The 20,135-nt window shown below is 42.5% G+C and overlaps 3 protein-coding genes across 5 annotated transcripts in view; 1 reads left to right on the top strand and 2 right to left on the bottom strand.

The window, feature by feature from the left end:
- Positions 1-9,840, bottom strand: part of LOC115771272 (FH1/FH2 domain-containing protein 3) — a 48,060-nt gene extending 38,220 nt beyond the window's left edge. The window contains exons 1-3 of one of the 3 annotated variants that reach the window (XR_004018926.1): positions 9,778-9,840; positions 3,654-3,704; positions 69-3,592 (exon numbers count right to left, since the gene is read on the bottom strand). Coding sequence is in view for 2 of the 3 variants with exons in the window: in XM_030716888.1 (XP_030572748.1) it covers positions 69-3,592; positions 3,654-3,704; positions 9,778-9,798 (3,596 nt within the window). In the remaining variant the exon portion in view is untranslated. The remainder of the gene's footprint in view (positions 1-68; positions 3,593-3,653; positions 3,705-9,777) is intronic. The other 2 variants (XM_030716888.1, XM_030716889.1) reach the window with 2 other exon arrangements.
- LOC115771273 lies at positions 6,861-8,117 on the bottom strand. The gene has a single exon (XM_030716893.1). It carries the CDS (start codon positions 8,069-8,071, stop codon positions 7,361-7,363), a length of 711 nt encoding a protein of 236 aa, XP_030572753.1. The 5' UTR covers positions 8,072-8,117; the 3' UTR covers positions 6,861-7,360.
- A 5,351-nt stretch (positions 9,841-15,191) lies between the features above and the next one.
- Positions 15,192-15,707, top strand: LOC115771152. Its single transcript, XM_030716724.1, has 2 exons — positions 15,192-15,271; positions 15,387-15,707. Exon 2 carries the CDS (start codon positions 15,403-15,405, stop codon positions 15,682-15,684), a length of 282 nt encoding a protein of 93 aa, XP_030572584.1. The 5' UTR covers positions 15,192-15,271; positions 15,387-15,402; the 3' UTR covers positions 15,685-15,707.
- The last annotated feature ends 4,428 nt before the right edge of the window (positions 15,708-20,135 follow it).

Here is a 20,135-nt window from a genome sequence, read left to right as displayed (position 1 = left end):
GCAAAATTCACCACACAACAAACAGAAAGCACACGCTCGCGCGCTCTCTTTAAGCTCTTCATACTCACCGCTGCATGCGCTGTATGACCGGCAACTGAGCGGTGCTATCGTGAATGCGCACCTGATCCGGCGTAATCTCCTCGAGCAGAAACATATTCTTGCTCGCCAGAGGCAGTGACGTCGCCTCGCTCTCCGCGGCACCGCTGTAAAAGAGCGGACTGAGCGGGCGGCATGCGCCACCCAAAAGATCGTCAATGTTTTGATGACGCGAAATAAAAAGCTTATCGCCCACACGGCCCGCTGGCGGCGTATAAGAGTAACGGGGAGGCGGCGTTGGCGGCGTCGGTGACTGCAACTGCGACTGCGGCGCTGCCATTTGAACTTTTGACATTGGAATGTTATCGTAGGGCGATGCACAGAGCTTTCGCTGCTCGCTGGGCTCCGCTGGCACCGGACTGGCGCATTGTCCCAATGGAGGCGGACGCACTGAGTAGGCGAAGTTGAAGGAGCTGCTCAGCTCGCTGGGCGCCTCCTGCGCACAAATTCGCCGCTCCACCTGGGCATCCACTTGGTCGGCGACTGGTGGCGCTGTCTCCGGCTGCACCTGCTCCTCCTCCTCCTGCAGCCACCAGGCGCGCTCGCCCGACTCCCAGTGCTTGATGATGCGCGGCGGCGGCGGCGTCGGCGGCGTTGGCTGCTTCACTGGCGGCGGCTCGTTCTCCTTCTCCTGCCACCAGGCACGCTCGCCGGACTCCACGCGCTGCACATTGAACAGCTTCTTGGTGGGCGCCGCTTGCCACCAGGACTGCACGCTCTCCGTGGATTGGGTGGACTGCTTGGAGCTGCGCCCGCTGCTGGGCAGCTTGAGGGTCACCTCCACGTGCGGCTCGCTATTGTTGTTGTTGTTGCAATCCTCGTGGTAGCCATTCGATTTGGTGTCCTGCGGCTGCTCATCTTCCAGCCACCAGGCATCGTGCTCCGGAGAGATGCGACTGCGCGGCATGCGCCTGATCTCCTGGCTGTGCTGCTGCTGCTCCTCCTGTTCCTGATCCTGTTCCGTTTCTGGCCCGAAGCCGTTGCTCGTTTTGCTTTCGTTTTGAATCTGGTTTTCGTCCTTGCTGCTGCTCCACCAGCCCGTCTGACTATGTCCTCCTCCTCGCTCGCCCTGCGATACGCTGGCCGCACTGGCGTCCTGCTCATCGTCCAGCGGATTGAGCGTTGCCTCCGCCAGCGTATCATCCTCATCACCGGCGGCGTCATCCGGTCGCAGCCACCAGGCCTGATCATCGCCGGAATCGATGTGTCGCAGCCTGAAGGGCATCTCGCTGCGATTATTATAGTCCAAGGCGGAGTCCGTATTGATTTGCAGGCTGGTGTCCTGCCACCAGCTGGGCTCCTCCGTGTGCTCCTCGAGTGAAGGCTGCGCTTCGCTTTCCAGACTCTCCGTACTGGGCGTCAGCTTTGTCCTCGTCGTCGTCGTCTCTCCGGGACAGTGCGTGGTGGAACTGGGCGTCGTTTGGTTCGTAGTCGTTGTCGTCAGTGAAGGATTTGCTCCTAGGCTTGTCGTTGGTTCGTTCGTTTGCATGTCTAGCATCAGACTGACCAACGCGGCCGGCTGCTCCGACTCGCTGCCAGCGCTCTCGGAGCTTTCGAGGAAGATCGGCTCACTATTTGCGTCCGGCTGACGAGTGGCAAAAAAATTCGATACGCCCGAGAGCTTCTGCAGACGCGACTGCGTCCCGCCGACCGCCTCGCCGGAGCGTGAGTCAGTGGCGGATTTGTGGCTATTTTGGTGTCCCATTGTTAATTGCTTGGCAGCCGAATCGCTGCCCTCACCTGTTTGCTGCTTTGCCTCTTTCTCTGGCTGTCCCTCCCTCTCCCGCTCGCGCTCCCTCTCCTTCTCTTTCTCCTTTTGCTGGCTGCCAATTGACGGCGTCTTTTTCTTGCTCTGCTTTTTGGCCGTCGTCTTGCCGCGCACCGCCTCGCTGTCCGAGGAGGAGCACGCGGAGGTCGTCGTGCAGCTGGCACTGCTTCCACTCGTGCTCCCGCTGGTGCTGCCACTACCACTCCCGCTGCTGGGCGCGCATGATTTGTGCGCCTTCATCTTCGAGCCGGTTGCTGGCTTGCCATTTGCCTGCTTGGCTGACGCCTTGCGTGCACTGCTCGCGGAGATTGGGCTGCCCTCGGAGCCGACGCTGGGCGAGCGTTCCAGCTGCGTGCCGCCTTCAGCTGCCGGCTCCTCGGACTCGCCGCCGCTGCTGGGCGTGCGCGATTTGCGTGGCCGATCCGTGGGGCCCACGTTGAGTGAGCTCTTGCGGAAGTCCTTGTTGGGCCACGGCCACTTCGCCAGGGCGCTGCTCGAGCTACTCTGGCCGCTGCTGCTGCCGTTTTTGGTGGGTGACTCCGCCTTGCTGGGCGCAGCCGGCGGCTTGTTGACTAGATTCTCCACCGAGGATTGGCGCGAATTCAGGCGCAACGCCTTGGGCGGCGACAGCTTGGACTTGCTGCTGGACTTGGAGCTGGCCAGGCTCACGCTAGCATTGCTCTTGGGCGACGCCGACTCCGTGGGCTGCGGCTTGCACGCTTCCACGCTCGGTGTGCCGGATTTGGGTGAGCTGCTCGCCTGTGGGCTGGCGCTGTAGCGCAGGCTGCTGATGCGATCCCTGTGCGTGCTGTAGTTGGAGCTGATACTGCTGCTGCCGGCGCTGTAGCGCAGGTAGCGCGTGGAGTCGTCCAGCCGATCCGACTGAATCTCCTTCTCCAGCATCTGGCGCGGCTTCGTCGAGCGCTGTATGGTCTTCTCAATCGTTTTGGCTATGTCAATGCGCCGTGTACGCTGCACGGTCGTGCTGCCCGGCGGGGTGGGTGAAGTGGCGCGTGTGACCACCAGCACGGAGACAAAGGTTTCCAATGGCGGCGGCGGCTCCTCCTCCGGCTGCTGCTGCTGCTGCTCCTTCTGCTCTTTGGTGCTTAGCTCCTCCTCCGTCGATGGCTCTTTGGCCGACTTCGCGTTCAACTCCGCCGGCTGCTCTGTGACCTCCAGCTCCTTCTCCCTGCTGGCCTTGGCGCGACTTGCGGTCCTCGCATGAAAATCGCTGGTGGTCAGATAGGATATGGACTTGTCCAACGTGGTGCTGGCGCCATTGAGTCGTGCAGCTGGCGCATAGCGACTGTTGTAGCCGTTCCTTGAGGAGGCACTGCTGCGATACGCAGCGCTGCCCAGCTTGCTCCTCGCGCTGTCCAACACTGGACTTGGATCTCGCGACTTGGACTTTCCGCGATTCGTGTGCTCCAACGCCACCGGACTGGGATCCCGCGATCTTCCATACTTGCTCAGTTTGCTGCTGGCGCTCGTGTAACGCTTGATGGGGCTGCTCCGGTCACTGGAACTGGCGTTGGCGTCCTTAGTGGCATCTGTCTTGGCTGCGCAGCCGTAGCGACTCACGTAGCTGGTAACGGCGGGTGCTGGTGCGGGAGGATCGCGCTTGATGCGGTATGTGCCACCGGAGAACGAAGGCCTGTAGGAGCTGGGCGTGGCCAGTGAACTATAGCGAGAGCTGGAGCCGCTGCCAATATCGGAGCCCAGTGTATACTGAAAGTAAAGATTGGGATCAGTTGGAAATGGCTCAAGAAATCAAAAGTATGCTACTCACTGTTGAGCTGGCCGGCTTGTAGGAGCTGCCCAAGTTCGATTTCCAGGGTGTCTGCAACATTAGAATAAATTATTAAATAATTCTATTACAAATTTTTAAAGCGAAAATAAGTATTGCATGGATTTCAGTAAACCGTACTTGAAGCTATGAAAATCACATAGAAAGGCGATTTTTAAAAAGAGGAAAGAATTAAATTAAAGAGAATGTTAAAAAGGGAGAGAGAGAAAAGAGTTAAAGTAAGAGAAAGCAAGCGACAGAGTGAGAAAAATAGCTTATTGCTGTGAGAGGGATACCAAGAAGAATGGTAAGAGAGAAAATGGTTAATAAATGAGGAAAGTTATATAAATGGGAATAGGAAATAAGAGATAGTAAGTGGAAAATCGAAAGAAAGAGTAGAAGATAGTGAAGGTAAGAAAATATATAGACAGAATAGAAAGAACAAGTAAGAGAATGTTAGAAATATAAAGGGAGACATAGACCCTAAAACAAATAGGCAAAGAGAAAGAGAGAGTGAAGGAGAGAGTAAACTCAAACAATATAGAGGAAGAGAGAACAAGCGAGTGACAATATTTTCCTTGATAGTTCAAATAATTCTGCAAGTACAAAGACTACCCCACTTAATAAAATAAGTCTTCCTCTTATCAAAATAAAGTTCCTTTACACCCCGCAGAGAACTTTAACTCCAGCAGAACGAAGAGGAAAACGATGAGCAATGCAAACTGCAATTGATTGATTGGCGCACTCAGCCGTTCTTTTTCGATTGCATATGCTGAGAATCGGAGAATTTCATTGAGAGATGCGTTCGACAATTATTCGCACACATTTTATCATCTTCAACGGGGCAGAGCCAGGGGCAGGGGCAGCACCTCAGACACATCAACGCCATCGACCAGAAAAAGCACCGCACTGCCCACCCCACCCTTAGAGGGGGAACACAGAGGGGCGCCCGCACGCGGTTTTGGCCCGCTTTGAACTCGCCTCTGGCATGGCATTGCCTTCTCTTTCGCTTTATTTCAATTTCATTTTCAATTAAATGGCGCTGTAGCACGCGTTTTTCAATTAATTTGGACGTGTAAACAGATTCATTTCGATTATTTCAACATCTGCCTTCTAATCTTGGGCGCGCCGCGCATTAGAAAATCTGGCCCCTAGCACCTACGTTCCTTTATGCCCAGAGACAGAGAGCAGAGGATCTATGCATATCACTTGGATCAGCCAGACAGGCAGACATAAATATTGCCGAATACATGTCAGCTGTTTTTAGAATTTGGCAACAAAAGTTTGAATAAATCATGTCTAATGCAACTAATAATATTGCTAATGATAATGATAATAACAATGATAATTATATTTTAATTAAAATAGTTTGAGCATAAAAATCATAGCAATAAAAATAATAATAAATAATAATAATATAATGATAATAATAAAATCAAGGTTAATAAGAGAATGAATAATAACAATAGTCATTGTTTATGCTGAGTCTAATGAGAATAGAAAAAGTAATAATAATACTATGTGAGTTTGAGTATTTGAGTTTTGGATGAAATGAAGCCATTAAAGGGCCAAGAAATACCCGGAAAATATCTATGAAAATTCCAATGAAAATCTGAGTGCCGAATGAAGTCACAGTTAAAGCGCTGAAAGTGGCTATAAAAATCAACGATTTACCTGAATGAATTTCCGAATACTCGAATGTGAATCGTGCAAGAAATTCCAGCTGCGTTGATTACTGAACTGTCGCCCCCGCCCCGCCCCCGCACACTCCCCCTGACCATGCTGCAGCCTATAGCCATGTCCCTGGAGCTCAACGCTGGCGCCAAGCGGCCCACGCCACACGAATGACATGTGCCATAAAAAATGCATATTTCTTGAGCGCCTAAGTACCGCCCGCCCAGCGTGTTGAGGGGCAAGGGGGGGATGCCCAGGAAGGCGGTACGCGCCCAGTTAATTGTTTTCGCTGTTGTTGTTGTTGTTGTTGGTGAAATGGAATGCCAAACGCAAATATAGCACAACAATGTGCAAAACAAGCAAGCGGACAGCCAAGGAAAGTGGCAGAAGATGATGCTGGGCAGAGATGAAGATAGCCATGTGGCATGTGGCATGTGTATGTTCGTTGCCACTCAACAGAGTGGCATCTATCTCTATACCCCACTCTTGACAGCGTTATTATGTGGACTCAATTAGGCGCTGCCCCTGCTCAGAATGGCAAACGAGCCCAGAACAACGGACGCTATAAAGCGGGCCCTATCTGTCAATGCGTAATGTCTATAAAACGCAGATCGGGGCAAATGTTCAAATGCATTTAGCAAATGCAGCAAATGTGGCAAATGTGGCAGGCGACCAGCCAACATGTTTAGCTGGCCAACAAAATCAAATTACTCGAAAAACATTCGCGTGCCGCCGCACAGACAAAATGATTTATTTTTCTTTATTTTCTTCGAAGATTATTTTTAGTTTTTGGTGTCGTTGTGTCAAAAATATATATATGTATGTATATATATATATATATCTGAGTATATCTGCAATATAGTCAAATGCGAGCGGAATATATATTTACACAATGCTGCAGCATGAAAAGGCTATGAAAAGTTGAATAAACGCTGCCGAAGCAAGTAATACAAGAATGAGCTTTAACTGGTTAGGCTAGCAGATACCCTGTATTACGTATATATTAAGGATTTGTAAACAAATGTTGTCTATTTTCTTTAAGAAAAATGGCTAATAGAGCAAAACCGAGTCATAAAAATATTAATTTAAATAAAGAGGTTTAAGGATAATTAAGGTATATCCCTAACTCTTTGCCCTTTTATAGAAATTCAAAAATATATAATTTTTTCCCCCCTCACGCTTTTTCAATATATATTTTCTATTTATTTACTATATTTTGTTTATACATTTTGCATTTTTCCGCTTTAGTTTATATTTTCATTCTAAGCTTTTATTTAATTTAAATAAATTTTTGATGTTTTATTCCGACTTTTTCCGAATATTTTGTGCTTCGACTTTATTGTTAATACTTTCTTTTATTTTTATCAAATACTATGGATATTTTTCAACTATTTTTTTTTAAATCATCTTTAACAAAGTGGAAACCAGTTCAAACACCGATCTGGCAAGGCATAAAAGGTAGAATATCTAAGTTATTCACATCGTATATACAATGAGTTTTAACTACAAATTTAACAATTTCGAAGTCTACATAAATTCGGTAATCACATAGATAAGTTTGAAAATTTGTAAGTCTTAATTCCGGACACAGGCGAAATCGCAGTCGGAGGCTCGATGAACCCACACAGAAAACAGACTATAAATTACTTTATTTATTGGGTATTTTGTAAAAAGGAATTGCAATAGTTTAATTTCAAGAAAAGATACATTTTATAATTTGCAAAAAAGAGAAAAGATTAAGAAACAAGAAATGCCAAAACAGAAAAGAAAAAACTTATCTCTTGTGTTGTGGTGGTGGAACCTAAACAAGCTAAATAGAGTATAAGGCCCGTAGGAAAAAATTAAAATTCTTCTATTGCACTCAGTTCTTGGATTGTTTTAGTTTCGTCATAGTATCAGCTCTGTTAGTTTTTGTATTATATTGAAACAGTTTATAGATGTGTGTTTAATTGATGGGCGAAATATTTGCTGATGGTTGACAATAAACCAAAACAAAAGAACAGCAATTTGAAAGGTTGCCAAAGGTTGACATCAAACTAGGCAGATTTATCGTGTGACGGCTGCGACAACTTCGGCAAAGGAAGCACCAGGCCCAGATTTCTGGTATCGGGCACAAAAGGTTCCCAAACGGGCGGCTTTGTGGGATACTTGTCCATGGCATCGCGCATGCCGCGCATGCCTAGCTCCAAGGCGCAGTTGGCGGAGCTGCGACCAGCTGGCTGCTGTGTAAATGGTCCATTGAAATGTACATAGATGTCACCCTGGCTGGCCAGGTCCAGTCCAAATGTGGTCAGATCCTCGCCGGTGACCAATTGAACGGCATTCGCATTGCAGCGTGTGGCGCGCAGGCTGGCAACGAGTCCGCTCAGGCCGAAAAGATCCGGCAACAATGCGGTCGATAGGTTTAGCTGATCCGGCATGCTGCTCCGGCTGCTGACCGGCTCCGGCTCCGGTTCCGGCAGGGCATCCGCCGGCATATTCTCCTGAAAGATGACGTCCGAATGCTGGCCAAAGATATCGGCAAAGGTGGGCAGACAGGGCAGCTGATTGTGCAACTCCGGAAAGAGTCTGTACTCCCAGTCATGGGTCGGCACACTGGGCGCCACATCGTGGGCCTCTGTGGACACATCCACCTCTTCGCTTTTGCTCTCGATTTGCTCCTCCTGACTTGCCTCGCTGTCGCCGGCATCATCGCGCAGCGCTATCAACGGTTTCACCTTGCAACGGGGTCGTCGACGTCTGGGCATGTTGTGTACTGAAATCCGACTTTCAAATAGCTTTGAGAAACAACTGTTAACTGTCACACAGCCTCCCCCGCCCATCCCCATTAAATTCGTGTACAACAATTTGTATGAGAATATTCACACTTTGTTAATTAATTAGGTGGTGCGTGCTTCGACTGCTCCAACTTCTCCATCTCCTCCCCCTGTAACTCCCTACTTTATGCCATCCCATAAACATTTACAACTTCCTTCTGGCCATAAAACGACAACAACAGCAGGAATCAGAATGCCAGCACACAGAAGACAAACTTACAAGCGACACAATAATAAAAAAATCACTTTTTTTCCTTTTTCGAACATTTTTAGAAGTGGAAATGCCTAAAAATAAATACATTGCCTCCAATCTGGGCAGAACACTTTGAGGCAGCCCAAAGTGGAAACTTGTTGAACGCATCAATTGATCGGTTTGGGCGCAATCTTTAATTGATTTATAGCTCCAGAGTTTAGCGAGCGCCAAAAGGTCACATAAAGTCGAGAACGTAGACACGTTCGCTAAAGAAAGGATAATCTGAACGTGACATGATATATGTTTGTCAGTTCAAAGAGTTGATAGACAAGGCAGAGCATCAAAATATTCTATAGTTAGTCGAAGTGCTATATAATTAGTTTTGCCATGCTCTGACAATGATACAAGTAATAATAATAAAACCAACAATAATGATAATATTGATAATAATGATAAAGATACATAATAATAAAAATAATGAAAAAATTCTAAATTAATACTTCTAGCCATTTTTATACGTGGGATTCAAGAATGAAACGTAAACTGTGCAAAGAATATTTTTTTTTGATATGCTGCCTTGTTTTATAATATTTAAAAAATATTTTTAGCCATATATCAAAGCTAGAGCTTGTTGGAAATACTTTACATACAGAAATTAATTATCATATGCATAGTATGTCTTTCCTAGCGGCTTTCAAAGAGCTCTCTTTTACACTATATCAAAGCTAAAATATGTGCAATATATACACGTTCTTTTAGATAAGAACATCTCATTAATCTATCTGTGCAACGTACTTATCTAAGCCAACAATTACCTTTCCCAGCACATGTGGTCATAAATCATAAGATGTCTTATTTAATGTATCGTCGATTCTTTGAAACATTTAAAATAGTTTTCTAAGCACTTAAACTATGAATGAAATTCAAAATAATTGTCTGACAGACGGAAAACAGAAACTGAAAATCAATTACCAAAAGCGCTGCAGAAAGTTGTTGAGCATTTGGGGAATTGTTTAACAATGGAACTGGGCCATTAACACGCCTGAACTCTGAACAAAAGTTGGCAAAAACAAAAGAGCCCAAAGGAAAAATCAAATTCATAGATACAATACATAATGCGAGTATTTTGCATACGTAAACGTAAATTTTCTTTTGCATGTGTGTGAGCGGGTGGGTGTGTGTGAATGTGTGTGTGTGTGAGTGTGTGTGTTTTTGTGTGGGTGTGTGCTGTGAAAAGCGACGCAAACTAGATACTAAATAAATTGGCCGCAACAGCAGCAATTAGAAGCAAACAAAATAGCAAATTGCAAAACGCAAACTGTCGAAACAATTTAGATACACAGCAATAGATACAATAGCTACAAAGGCAGCAGATACAGATACATAGATACAGAGATACGGCTAAAGAGTTGCAGATACTTGGCGCTGCAAAGCGTTTACTTACATAACTGCGATAGGATGACATGTTGATTACGTTGTTTTGGCAAATGCTTTTGGCCGCAATTGCGTTTTATTTTGGTTCTTTTTCACTTTCTTTTTTATTTGTATTTTTTATTTATTTTTCAGCAGCAAACAATTCCTGACATTTTCAATATGCCTTGTGTTTCACTTGAAGCGGCAACAATTTTCATTTGAATATTTGCAATTTCGCTTGTAATTCGATACACACACACACACACACATACGCACACACAGGCGCGCGACAAATTAACTGCTGACGGCAATTAGACAACTTTGTCGTATCTTGCGGATGCATCCACTGGCTGCCACGGTGGCCGCTCAATTGCAATAGATGCAAAATAAATTAGATACATTTACTGGCGACAAAGACTGAGATACAAACGGCGCAGCATGAGATACACATTCATTTGGATACATTTGCACATTGGCACTCTGATTTCACGCAAACGAATTCTCACCGAAAACAACAACAAAATTTCCGTGCGTATTTTTTGCCTGGGCCCGTGGCTTGTGCCACTTTACATAATCCGCCGGTGGAGAAGCTGCACCAGCTAAATCCAAGGAGCACTGAGATTGCAGCCGGCAAAGAGAGAGAGACAGAGAGAGAGAGAGAGAGACGGAGAGTCTCAGGCAAATGCGACACGTCACGGGTCCGTTTTATTTATGCGTTGATATTTTGTGCCTGTCGCTCCCGATTTTATTTTTTTATACGTCTTCTGGCTTTTCATCTGCGTTGCGTTTTTTCCGATTTCATGAAAAACCGTTGCTATTTATTTTTAAATTTAAATTTAGCAAAAGACCAGCACCAATATTTTTTTTTCTTTTGTCGCAAACGGATCGCCGCGCCGCGTTTCAATATATCTCGTGCGACTCGGCGCGTTGTCAAAGGAAAACTGCCGCGATGTGGAAAATCTTGTGCTGAGATTTTTCCCGGCGAGCGCGACTGAACAACAACAACAACAACAACGATAACAACAATACATTTTTCGTGAGTTTTTGTGCGTGCATATATTTTTGGGGCGAGAGATCGGCCCGTTGCCCATTCGCGCTCAGCCTTTTGCTCGGCGGCTCTCTCCGCTCGCGCGTTCGGCTCGTTGCGTTTGGAAATTGCAATAATGAAATAAATAAATATAACAACAGGAACAACAACAACAAATACAACAATAAATTTGGTATATAGCCACGCGTATATCTGGCGAAAACCGTGCCCATTTTATCTCAACTCGAAAGTGTTTTATTTCGACAGCTGTAAAATTGTATCAAATTTTTATTCACGTAAACAGTAAATAAATGAAAATCATTCTACATTTATTTCGATTTTTATTAGGATCAAAATATGTCTAAAATTAGCTGCATCATTTAATAAATTTGTTTTTATTTAGCCAAATGTTATATATTTGGAATCGTGAGTAATCAACGAATCGCTGCGCTGAACAGAATATAGAATATGCAACAACAGTTGCTGGAAAATTGGGAAGGGTATTTGGCTTGATTTTAAGCATGCATGCAGGCGTATTCTAAATAGCTCAAATACCCTTCCCAGCAAATATTATCCGATTTTCCTGTTCGAACACATATTAAATCGCATCAGTTGACATAAAAAAAAGAAAACTAAATCTGATCCGAACCATATTTGGATTCGAAAAGGGTTAACGAACTCAACTAAGTGGCGCGGCTTTGCTTCGAACCGTGACCTTTTTTTTCGTGGATTTTAAGCTCTGAGATATGCTTAGCTCAAGTTTGTTGTATTGTAGACAAAACCATTGAACTTAAGTTCCGGGGAATCCTTAGCTCATTTAGTTTTTATAAACTCTTTGCTCCATTTAAAGCTACGCTGCATTTGTTTATTATATGTTATATATATTAATAAATCCCCCTTCTAATTGTTTTTTTTTTTTTATTGAACAAAGTTTTTATTTTTCATGAACTCTTCTTTCCTTCACTGCATTTGTTTATCCTATTTTGTTTATTTATTTTCATGGACCTAGCCTTTCATATTATTGTGTTCTTAAGCCCTGATATGTAGTTCGTTTAAGTATTTTGCATATCAGCCAAACCCAATCGGCTCAATTTCTCTGGCATCCTTAACTCTTATTCAACTGAGTTTGTATTTCTTATAAACTCAGCTTCATAATTTGCTTGACATATTTGTTTATATATTTACTACGTGGAACTCACCTAATAGACTTGCTTTTGAGGACTTTTTTGTATTTTTTTTAATCATATTTGTATCTGAGCCCCTGAATCTTATCAGATGGTTTTTGAGTGTCTTTTAAGCCATGATAAAAACCCAGTTTAAGTTTTTTGCATATTAGCCAAAGCCTCAACTTCCCGAGAATTTTAAAACCTTATAATTTGCAGCATATTTATTCAACTAAATTTGTATTTCTTATAGTCTCTTGTGCCCATCCACAGCTTTTGTTAGCCCCATTTGTATACATGTATATCTTGGTGTAAGTTTTCCCCTTTCGGAGCTGCAAGTGTTCATTAATTTATCACACATATTTGCTGTGAATATTGTGCATATCTTATGAGCAGAAGCGACACATATAATCGCATCTCTGTGCACTGATATTTGTTCTTTATTTAAAAATAAAGATCTGTGTGCCACTTTTGCCGGCCAGAAACTACACAGAGAGGGAGGAACAGAGAGAGAGAGAGATGGGGAGGGGGGATCCACACACACAGAACGCGCACCGGAAACGTGCGGCTAGCTAAGATGACGTCCATTCAAAAATTCTGATATTCGGTGTATCAGAAACAAAGATGCCTTTCGGCCTGCACATGGCGCACAGCACGGCTCGGTTTTGGGGAACGTGCTAGTATTTGGTTTTATATTTTAGTGTGAACATTTAAACTAAATATCTAAATATGTGCCAAAAGACCCGCACGACCGATATTTGTAGCTGTAAAAAGCAAATGCTCGGCTTGCACATAAATCAGAATGCGCGACAAAGACGCTAAATAGCCAGAGAAAATCGGAGGAAAAGCTGAAAATCCAAGCGGGCATCAATAGCTAATAGTCAGTAAGTGGAAATGAAAGGGAGCTGGGCAACGGGGTAGACGCTGGGGCAAAGCCAAGTGGCTCGACACTTTGACGAAAGACATGCAGTGGTTGCCATGGATGCCTCGCCTGCTGACGCCGGGCCCAGTGGCAGGGGGGCGGAAACTTAACCTAATCTGACCGACAGATACAAATAGCTTTCAACAGTTGCATTCGGAAAATAAAAGAGCCGCAGCAGGCGTGCATTTTGCATGCTTTCCACAAATATTTTCCCAGTGCGTGAGAGACGCCAACAACAACAACTCCAACAAAAAAACAACGACAACGCCAACGCAGCCGCCCCAGAAATAAATGCAAACAAATCGAGAGAAAAAAACACACACACACACACACAGAAAAAAGCGTTTGCCTCAAAACGAGAAATGAATTTGGGCAGGCCATAAAAAATACACCGACAGCCATAAAAGTCAGACCCGGCAATCCCCGGGAGCAGCCAGTGGGCCATTCCGGCAGCGAGGTGCACAACGCGGTCAATCATAGGCAGCCAAGCTGGGAGGGAGCCGCTGGGAAAAACTGGGAGAAGGCAGGCGCGCGGGCCTTTCAATCATTTCTACGATTTTGAATTTGTAATTTATGTCTGGCCTCTGCCAGCACCAACAGATTATGCAATCAAAAGACGCAAACACTAGTTAATAAAATTAATAGAGGGGAGTGGCTGCCACCGACGCGATTTGTTTGCGTGCCCATAAAAAACAATTAAATTTCTGGGCATGCGAAGACATCTAAATGAAATGTCACAACATCATCTTAAAGGTCCATTAGGGTGGAGGATGCCACAAGTAAATACTCTGCTTAACTGTTAATATAAAAATTGTCGCCTGCCAAGTTTGCGGTTCGAGTTTGCGTTTCTGTTTGCCCATGTCCATTAAGTCAGATTTCAGTTAGAACCTTTTTACATTCGTTTTCAAAACCGAACACACACCAGAAAACACTTAACATATGATAAAAACCGGCAAGTCTTACTTGAATTTATGAGAATCGCAGAGAACGACAGCACATAAAGAATGCATATAAATAAGCAAACGTGCAAACATCTGAATTTCCCCTTCTTATAACTCGGCCAAAACTCAACCGATTTTAGCGATATTTGGATTTTTCTTCATGGTTTTACCTCCAATTTAATTTGGCATTTAAATCTGGAAACATATTATTTAGTCGAAATTCATGCCAAAATGTGGCACCCTGAAATCGGATATAGAATTGGGCCCAAATTTCACCTTCTTATAGCTCAACCAAAGCTCAACCAATTTTCACGAGATACATATAAGAATGCATATACATGCACACCTGCTTACATGCAAGCACATATATGAACATGCATATTAGCATATATACAAAGACAGTTAAATACACCAATTTATGAAGCAGGCATTAGACATACTTTAATGTAACCTCCCAATCAGGAATAAATATAAATTATTTTCAATATGTATATAAAGAAAAGCCGTCAAGTCTTTTCTTGTCTTAATTTAAATTGTCTTTGTCTTGCCACATTTTGGTTGGCCTGGCCACAATTAGAGCAGACCGAGAAAATCTCTGGCTTTTAAACGATCAAACGTTGTGTCTCGATTGTTCCATTTATCCATGTCACTGCTAAAAATAATAAACAAAATCGAGAGCTGCAGTTAATAGTTTTTTTTTTTTTTATTTACATAGGGCTAACGCGTCTGGATCGGTTTTTGGCTAAACATTTCGTGAGTTTACATTTTTGTGCGTTGCAACATTTTCCACGCGTTTTCATCTTTCATGGCATTTGGCCGTTGTGTGCCAATATTTAATTTAAATATTGTTCTTAACCAACCTCACGTTTCATGTTGCAATATTCGACGCCTTCGTTTGTATATGCTTTGTGGATCTATTCAAGGTTATCTTCGGCTGGAGCTGTGCGCTGAAGTGCCGCGTCTCAAGTATTGCGCATACGCATTAAGTATACGCAACGTAGTCGCTCGTCGGATTTTTATATAGTTTTTCTTTCTTTTTTTATGGGCGTAATCGCAGGTCGCTGAAAGGCATTTGAAGAGCCCAATTTTTGTTATTCTTAGGGCCACGTCCCTCAAGTGGCTGCCTGACATAGATTCGCGTTTGGAATTTATTATCAAATTCTGGCACTAAAAGATTTACACATTTGTGTAAATATTTGCAGAAAGTTAGACAATTAATACGCAACCTGTTTGCTGCATATATACCCGCTTCAATTAACTAATAGGGTATAAGAAATGCCGCCAAAAGCTCAATGGGAAAACTTTTAGAGAAAATTGATGTATTTTGCAAGTGTTGCCAGCTGAAAAATGCGAGACACACGAAAAATGCGACGAAAACAAAATGGCAAAAGAAACGAAATAGTTGAAAATTAAAAATAAAATTGCGAGCTTCACGCCAATTCAGCTGGGCAGGTCGAGTAAAGTGTCGAAAAGTGCGTGCCAGATAAAAAATGAAAAACTGATATAAGCGTTTAGAGTGAAATATCCTCAAAATCTGTGTGTAAATATTTGCATAATTACAAATGTGCCTCTACATATATCCAACAGAGTTGGTGGCAAGGCAATGGCGCTGCTGCTGGTGCATCTGCGTCGCCTTATTCTGCTGCTGAGCGTTGTCTACCTGAGCGGCGCCGCGTTTCGACGCCTGCTCACCGAACGGCATCACGCACATGTGCTGCAGCCGAACGGACTGGCCGGACTCGGCGGCCCCAGCAGCCGTTGGGCAAAGGATCCGCTGCACTTTCAATGGTGGGCATATATCTACACCTGCTACGCCTACGTGGTGCTGGTCAACTATGTCAGCATGCGGCGTCTGACCAATCTGATTGAGTTCCTGTTGAGTTGACATCTTAATTATTTTGTTATTTGTATTAAAATTAAAACAATTTTAACATAAGATAGCAGTTTCTGCGCTTATTCTGGTGTAAATCTTTTTCCTTGGCCAAAATATCGTTTGCCATGCGAAAGCGACATCTATGTGTCAGTTTTTAAAGTTCACTGGGCTTTTGTCTTCGCTGTGATAGTCACAATCAACACAATGGTTTGTGTCTCAGCTAAAGCTCGAAAGAGACCAAAAACGATTCGATGTGAAATAAAGTAAATATAGAAGATGTCTTATCGAAAGTAGCCGAATACTTAATACCGTTACTAAGGCCTAATATAGAGGAATGAAAAACCTTCACCTTCTCATAAATATACCCTTAAATAAAATTTAAATTAAAGTCCAATCTTCGCTTTTTAATAGATAGACAGATGCAGCACAAATACCCCTGATCAAGCACATATACACCTTATAGCTAAGTTTAGCTGATGCAAATCCAATAAATTAATATAAATCGCAGACTATTTAAAAACCAAATGACGCAAAAGTTTATGTCTGCCAACAGCAAAAATAAAAACAAATACGACAAAAATACACATTAGGCTAATTTTCATTTGATACAAATCGACAGAATCAAAATGCATGCCGCTGACATTAATTAAATTCCCATTGCATTTATCGTTCACAATCGCAAATATGTTTTGATGATTAATCACGTTGTCAAATAAATATGTGTCAGCACAAAATATAATTTATAATCGTACATGTGCAATTGAAACGATTTTAGAGATATGTAGTTCGTCATATAGACTCTCATATTATTTTAAATGTATTAAACATTTCCACTTTTAAATTCGGTAGAGAGTCTATATCATATTAAGATTAAAATTATTAAACATTCGCACATAAGAGTGCATTTATATTCATATGAATGTATTTTTTCTAGAAATCTTTCGCCGGATAAACCATTATATTTATAATCTAGGGTAGAGTTATAGAATGTGCTTATATATATTATATATATTCAAATATGCAATAACTAATAACTAATATCTAACCTTAACTAATACTAATTAACGAAACCTTAAGGTCACGCAATGGTGGAACCAAGCAGCAAACATTTTTGTTGGGCTACTCAGGCGTACCAACGTATATTCTATGGGATAAACTATAGTATATTGAATTTATTTATATTTAAAAGTTTCTTTCACAGCTTGTAATATTTACAAATTTCAATTAGGACGATAAATGTCTATTGCATCTAATGTTATTTGGCAAGTTCGCACAGCACCCACACTGGCGATATTTAAAATAAATATATGTAGATATTTGAGTGGTTGTGTGTGTATATAGTACCTGATCCAAGCGATATAGACACATTCTGGCAATGACTCACAAGTTTTGTTGACGACGTACACGTCACAGGGCTTTAGATGTGAGTAGCTGCTCTGCTCTATATTAAAACAAAATACTCAGATTTGTCAAATACACTTCCATATGTACACATAGATATACACAAGCAATGGCTTCTGACTGTGTACCTGTGGGTGTGTGTGAATCATCAAACGCACGAATATTGAATAAGAAGTTGTCAACGGCAAAAAAAAAACTCTGGCAAAAAGGCAAATTTTGCTGTGGTTAAAGAAAATGCATTAACGTGAGTTGTTTGTTTTTGAATGCATTAAAAATGTTTATTTATGGGCTGGGTGTTGGAATTTCTGTTTACCACCCACAAGGGAGCTGCAAGCGGCGCCCACTTGAGCCTATCTGGCCACCACTTAGGACAACCAGGCGGGAATGCCCCTCAAGTGATCTTGCTGCCACTTGGTTGGGCTTGAAAGCTGGCAACTTGAAGTGAGGCGTGCAAAAAGTGGCCGAAGAAGCACTCGTCAAATGGGCACACACAAACACTCTATAAAGCAGGAAAACACCTCATAGCCGATGCTCGTCTATATATAACTGCATAGCAGGCGTGCCTGTGTGTGTGCGTGTGTATCTGTGTGATCATAACAATTTTGACCCAATTTTGTAGCCAGGCACGAAACATGAAACACAAAGAAGATCAAGCGGGCGAGTGATTTCTGTTTAGGATAGACAACAACTCCTGCCCCTCCTCCTGCTGCTGCTCCTGCGACCGTGTCATCACTGACCTCAGTGCAACTGTAAAACGATGGGCAATGAGCCGGAAACGTGGGACAGGTGTGCCATAAGTTTTCGGTATATGTTGGATGCTATCACAAAAATGTATTTACTTATTTATTTGAGCATACGAATGTTTTGTACCTCGATTTTGATAAAATAGTCTTGTGCTAACTATTTTTAGCTGACTTATTTATCGTTTGTAGCGCTTGCTACATATTCGCCATGTTATTTTTAAATTATTACACATTCCAAAATGTGGCAAGCGCACAAAATGTTAAATATTATTCCTAGGCCCCGCAAGTATATACACATGCATAAAATAAATAAAATTATGGCCAGCGCTAAGTATCTAGAAGATACGAAATGGCCAGCCAGCCATCTTTATATACAAACAAATATATAAATGTATATATATGTGCACATATGTATATATGTATAGTTGCCGCCGGCCCATCTACATGGACTCTGGTGTGTATCTATACACTCAGGTGAAATGTGTGTGGAAAATGAACATGATTATGAGCAGCGAAAAAGCGAGCGGGAGTAAAAAAAATCATTAAAATAAGAAAATAACGCTAAAATTCAAATGCTAAAAATAAGCGAAAAATCATTCTTAAGTATAGTTGCGCTTGTGTGTGTGTGTGTGTGAGCGAGTGTGTATAGAACACTTTGCACAGGTGAAGAGGCTGGGCAAAGATCGAGTCGAATTGATTTTGACTCAAAAAGCTCATTTTGGAAAACTGAGCCAAAAACATGACACTCCAAATGTAAGTACTGAAAAAAGCAAATCTAATACATGCACAAATCGCACACGGATAGATATAGATAGATAAAGATATATGGATAATCTGGCCAGTTGTCAAGTTGTACACAGATGTTTGGCTCATGTATTTCTTTTATTTGCCCGATCGTTAAATAACAATTGTAAAATGACAGCACAATGTCTGTTGAGCAATATTGGCCAATAAAATCAGCTAATGAGCAGGCCAAAAATCATGTTGAGCATTGCCAAGGATTCATCACTCAACTTGCTCGCGAGTAGTTTTTTTTCGGGGTAGGTTCTTTTTTTTATACATATGTTTTTTATAATATAATTTATGAGCAAAAATATTGTTTTGTTGCCAAAATGTTTTTAGCAGACCTTACAATAAATTCTATTTTAAAAATCAAATATTGATTAAAAATAATGAAAGTATATTTATACTTTATGGGGTCAGGATGCTTCCTTCTCCCTGTTACATACATTTTCCTAAAACCATTGAAGCTTTGTAACTAATTTCAATGGGCTCAGGCTATAAACATCAAGAAACCAAGTTTTAATACCCTGTAACCATAGAAAACGGGTAGGAAGGGTATAGACATTTTGGGCAAATATATTTAACAGGCATCTCTGATTACATTTAGGATCTATATCCTAGATAAGCGCGACGAGTTGAGTCGATAATTACGGAAACTACAATAGCTAAGGCCTGGGAACTTGAAATATATTTTCTATACTATATATACTATACATAGAACGAAAATATCATATAATTTCATAAGGATCGCACTGTAAGCACTGAAGCTTTATGCATAAGCAATACAGAAAGAACCTGCACAGGAACAGGGTATCTACTAAACCAGCACTCCCAACTAGAGAGCTCTTACTTCTTCAACCAAAACTGTCTACTATGGACCTCAGCTATGACAACGCTATATGCATGAAATATGGTATGTGAACCCGGATTGTTATACAATATACAAATATTATGATTGTAAAAAATGAATGGAAGAAAAATAAGAAAATAAATTGAAACAAAAATAAAGAATTTGTTCGATATTTCTTTCAGCTAGGAAGCTATTTCAATGTGTATACACAAACCGAAAGGCAGATACACAAAATAAAAGCCACAAGGCGCACACACGCACACCTGCTTATGTGTGTACGTAAATGACATCGGCTAATTACAGGTAAGCAAAAAAGAAAAACAACAACAACTTGGAGTTTATTTTGGGTGCTCCGCAAGCTGGCGTGAAAATGCGTTCACACTAGGCGGCAAGAAGCCAAAAAAAAAAATCAAAATCAAAGAATTTTCCACACAACTGAGCAATTAACACGCCCGTAGCAAAGGCCCGAAAGCGGCCCCTAAAGGGAAAAACTCACTCATTGAAACGAAAACGGCTCGGAAAATGCTCAGGAGGAAAAACTGCCGAAAATAAGCGGATAATTTGAAAGCACACTCAAACGAATAGAATGGAAAGAAGAGGAAAAAAAAAGTTGCGAGCCGAATGCCGAGTTCTTCGGATTTCGTTGAAATAGACGAATTCACTAGCGACCCGCGACCAAATAAACG

Source organism: Drosophila novamexicana, unplaced genomic scaffold, assembly GCF_003285875.2.
Source record: "Drosophila novamexicana strain 15010-1031.04,08,12 unplaced genomic scaffold, DnovRS2.1 tig00000024-arrow-pilon, whole genome shotgun sequence".
In the NCBI taxonomy this organism is placed as follows: domain Eukaryota; kingdom Metazoa; phylum Arthropoda; class Insecta; order Diptera; family Drosophilidae; genus Drosophila; species Drosophila novamexicana.
This window is presented reverse-complemented; position numbering and strand designations above follow the sequence as displayed.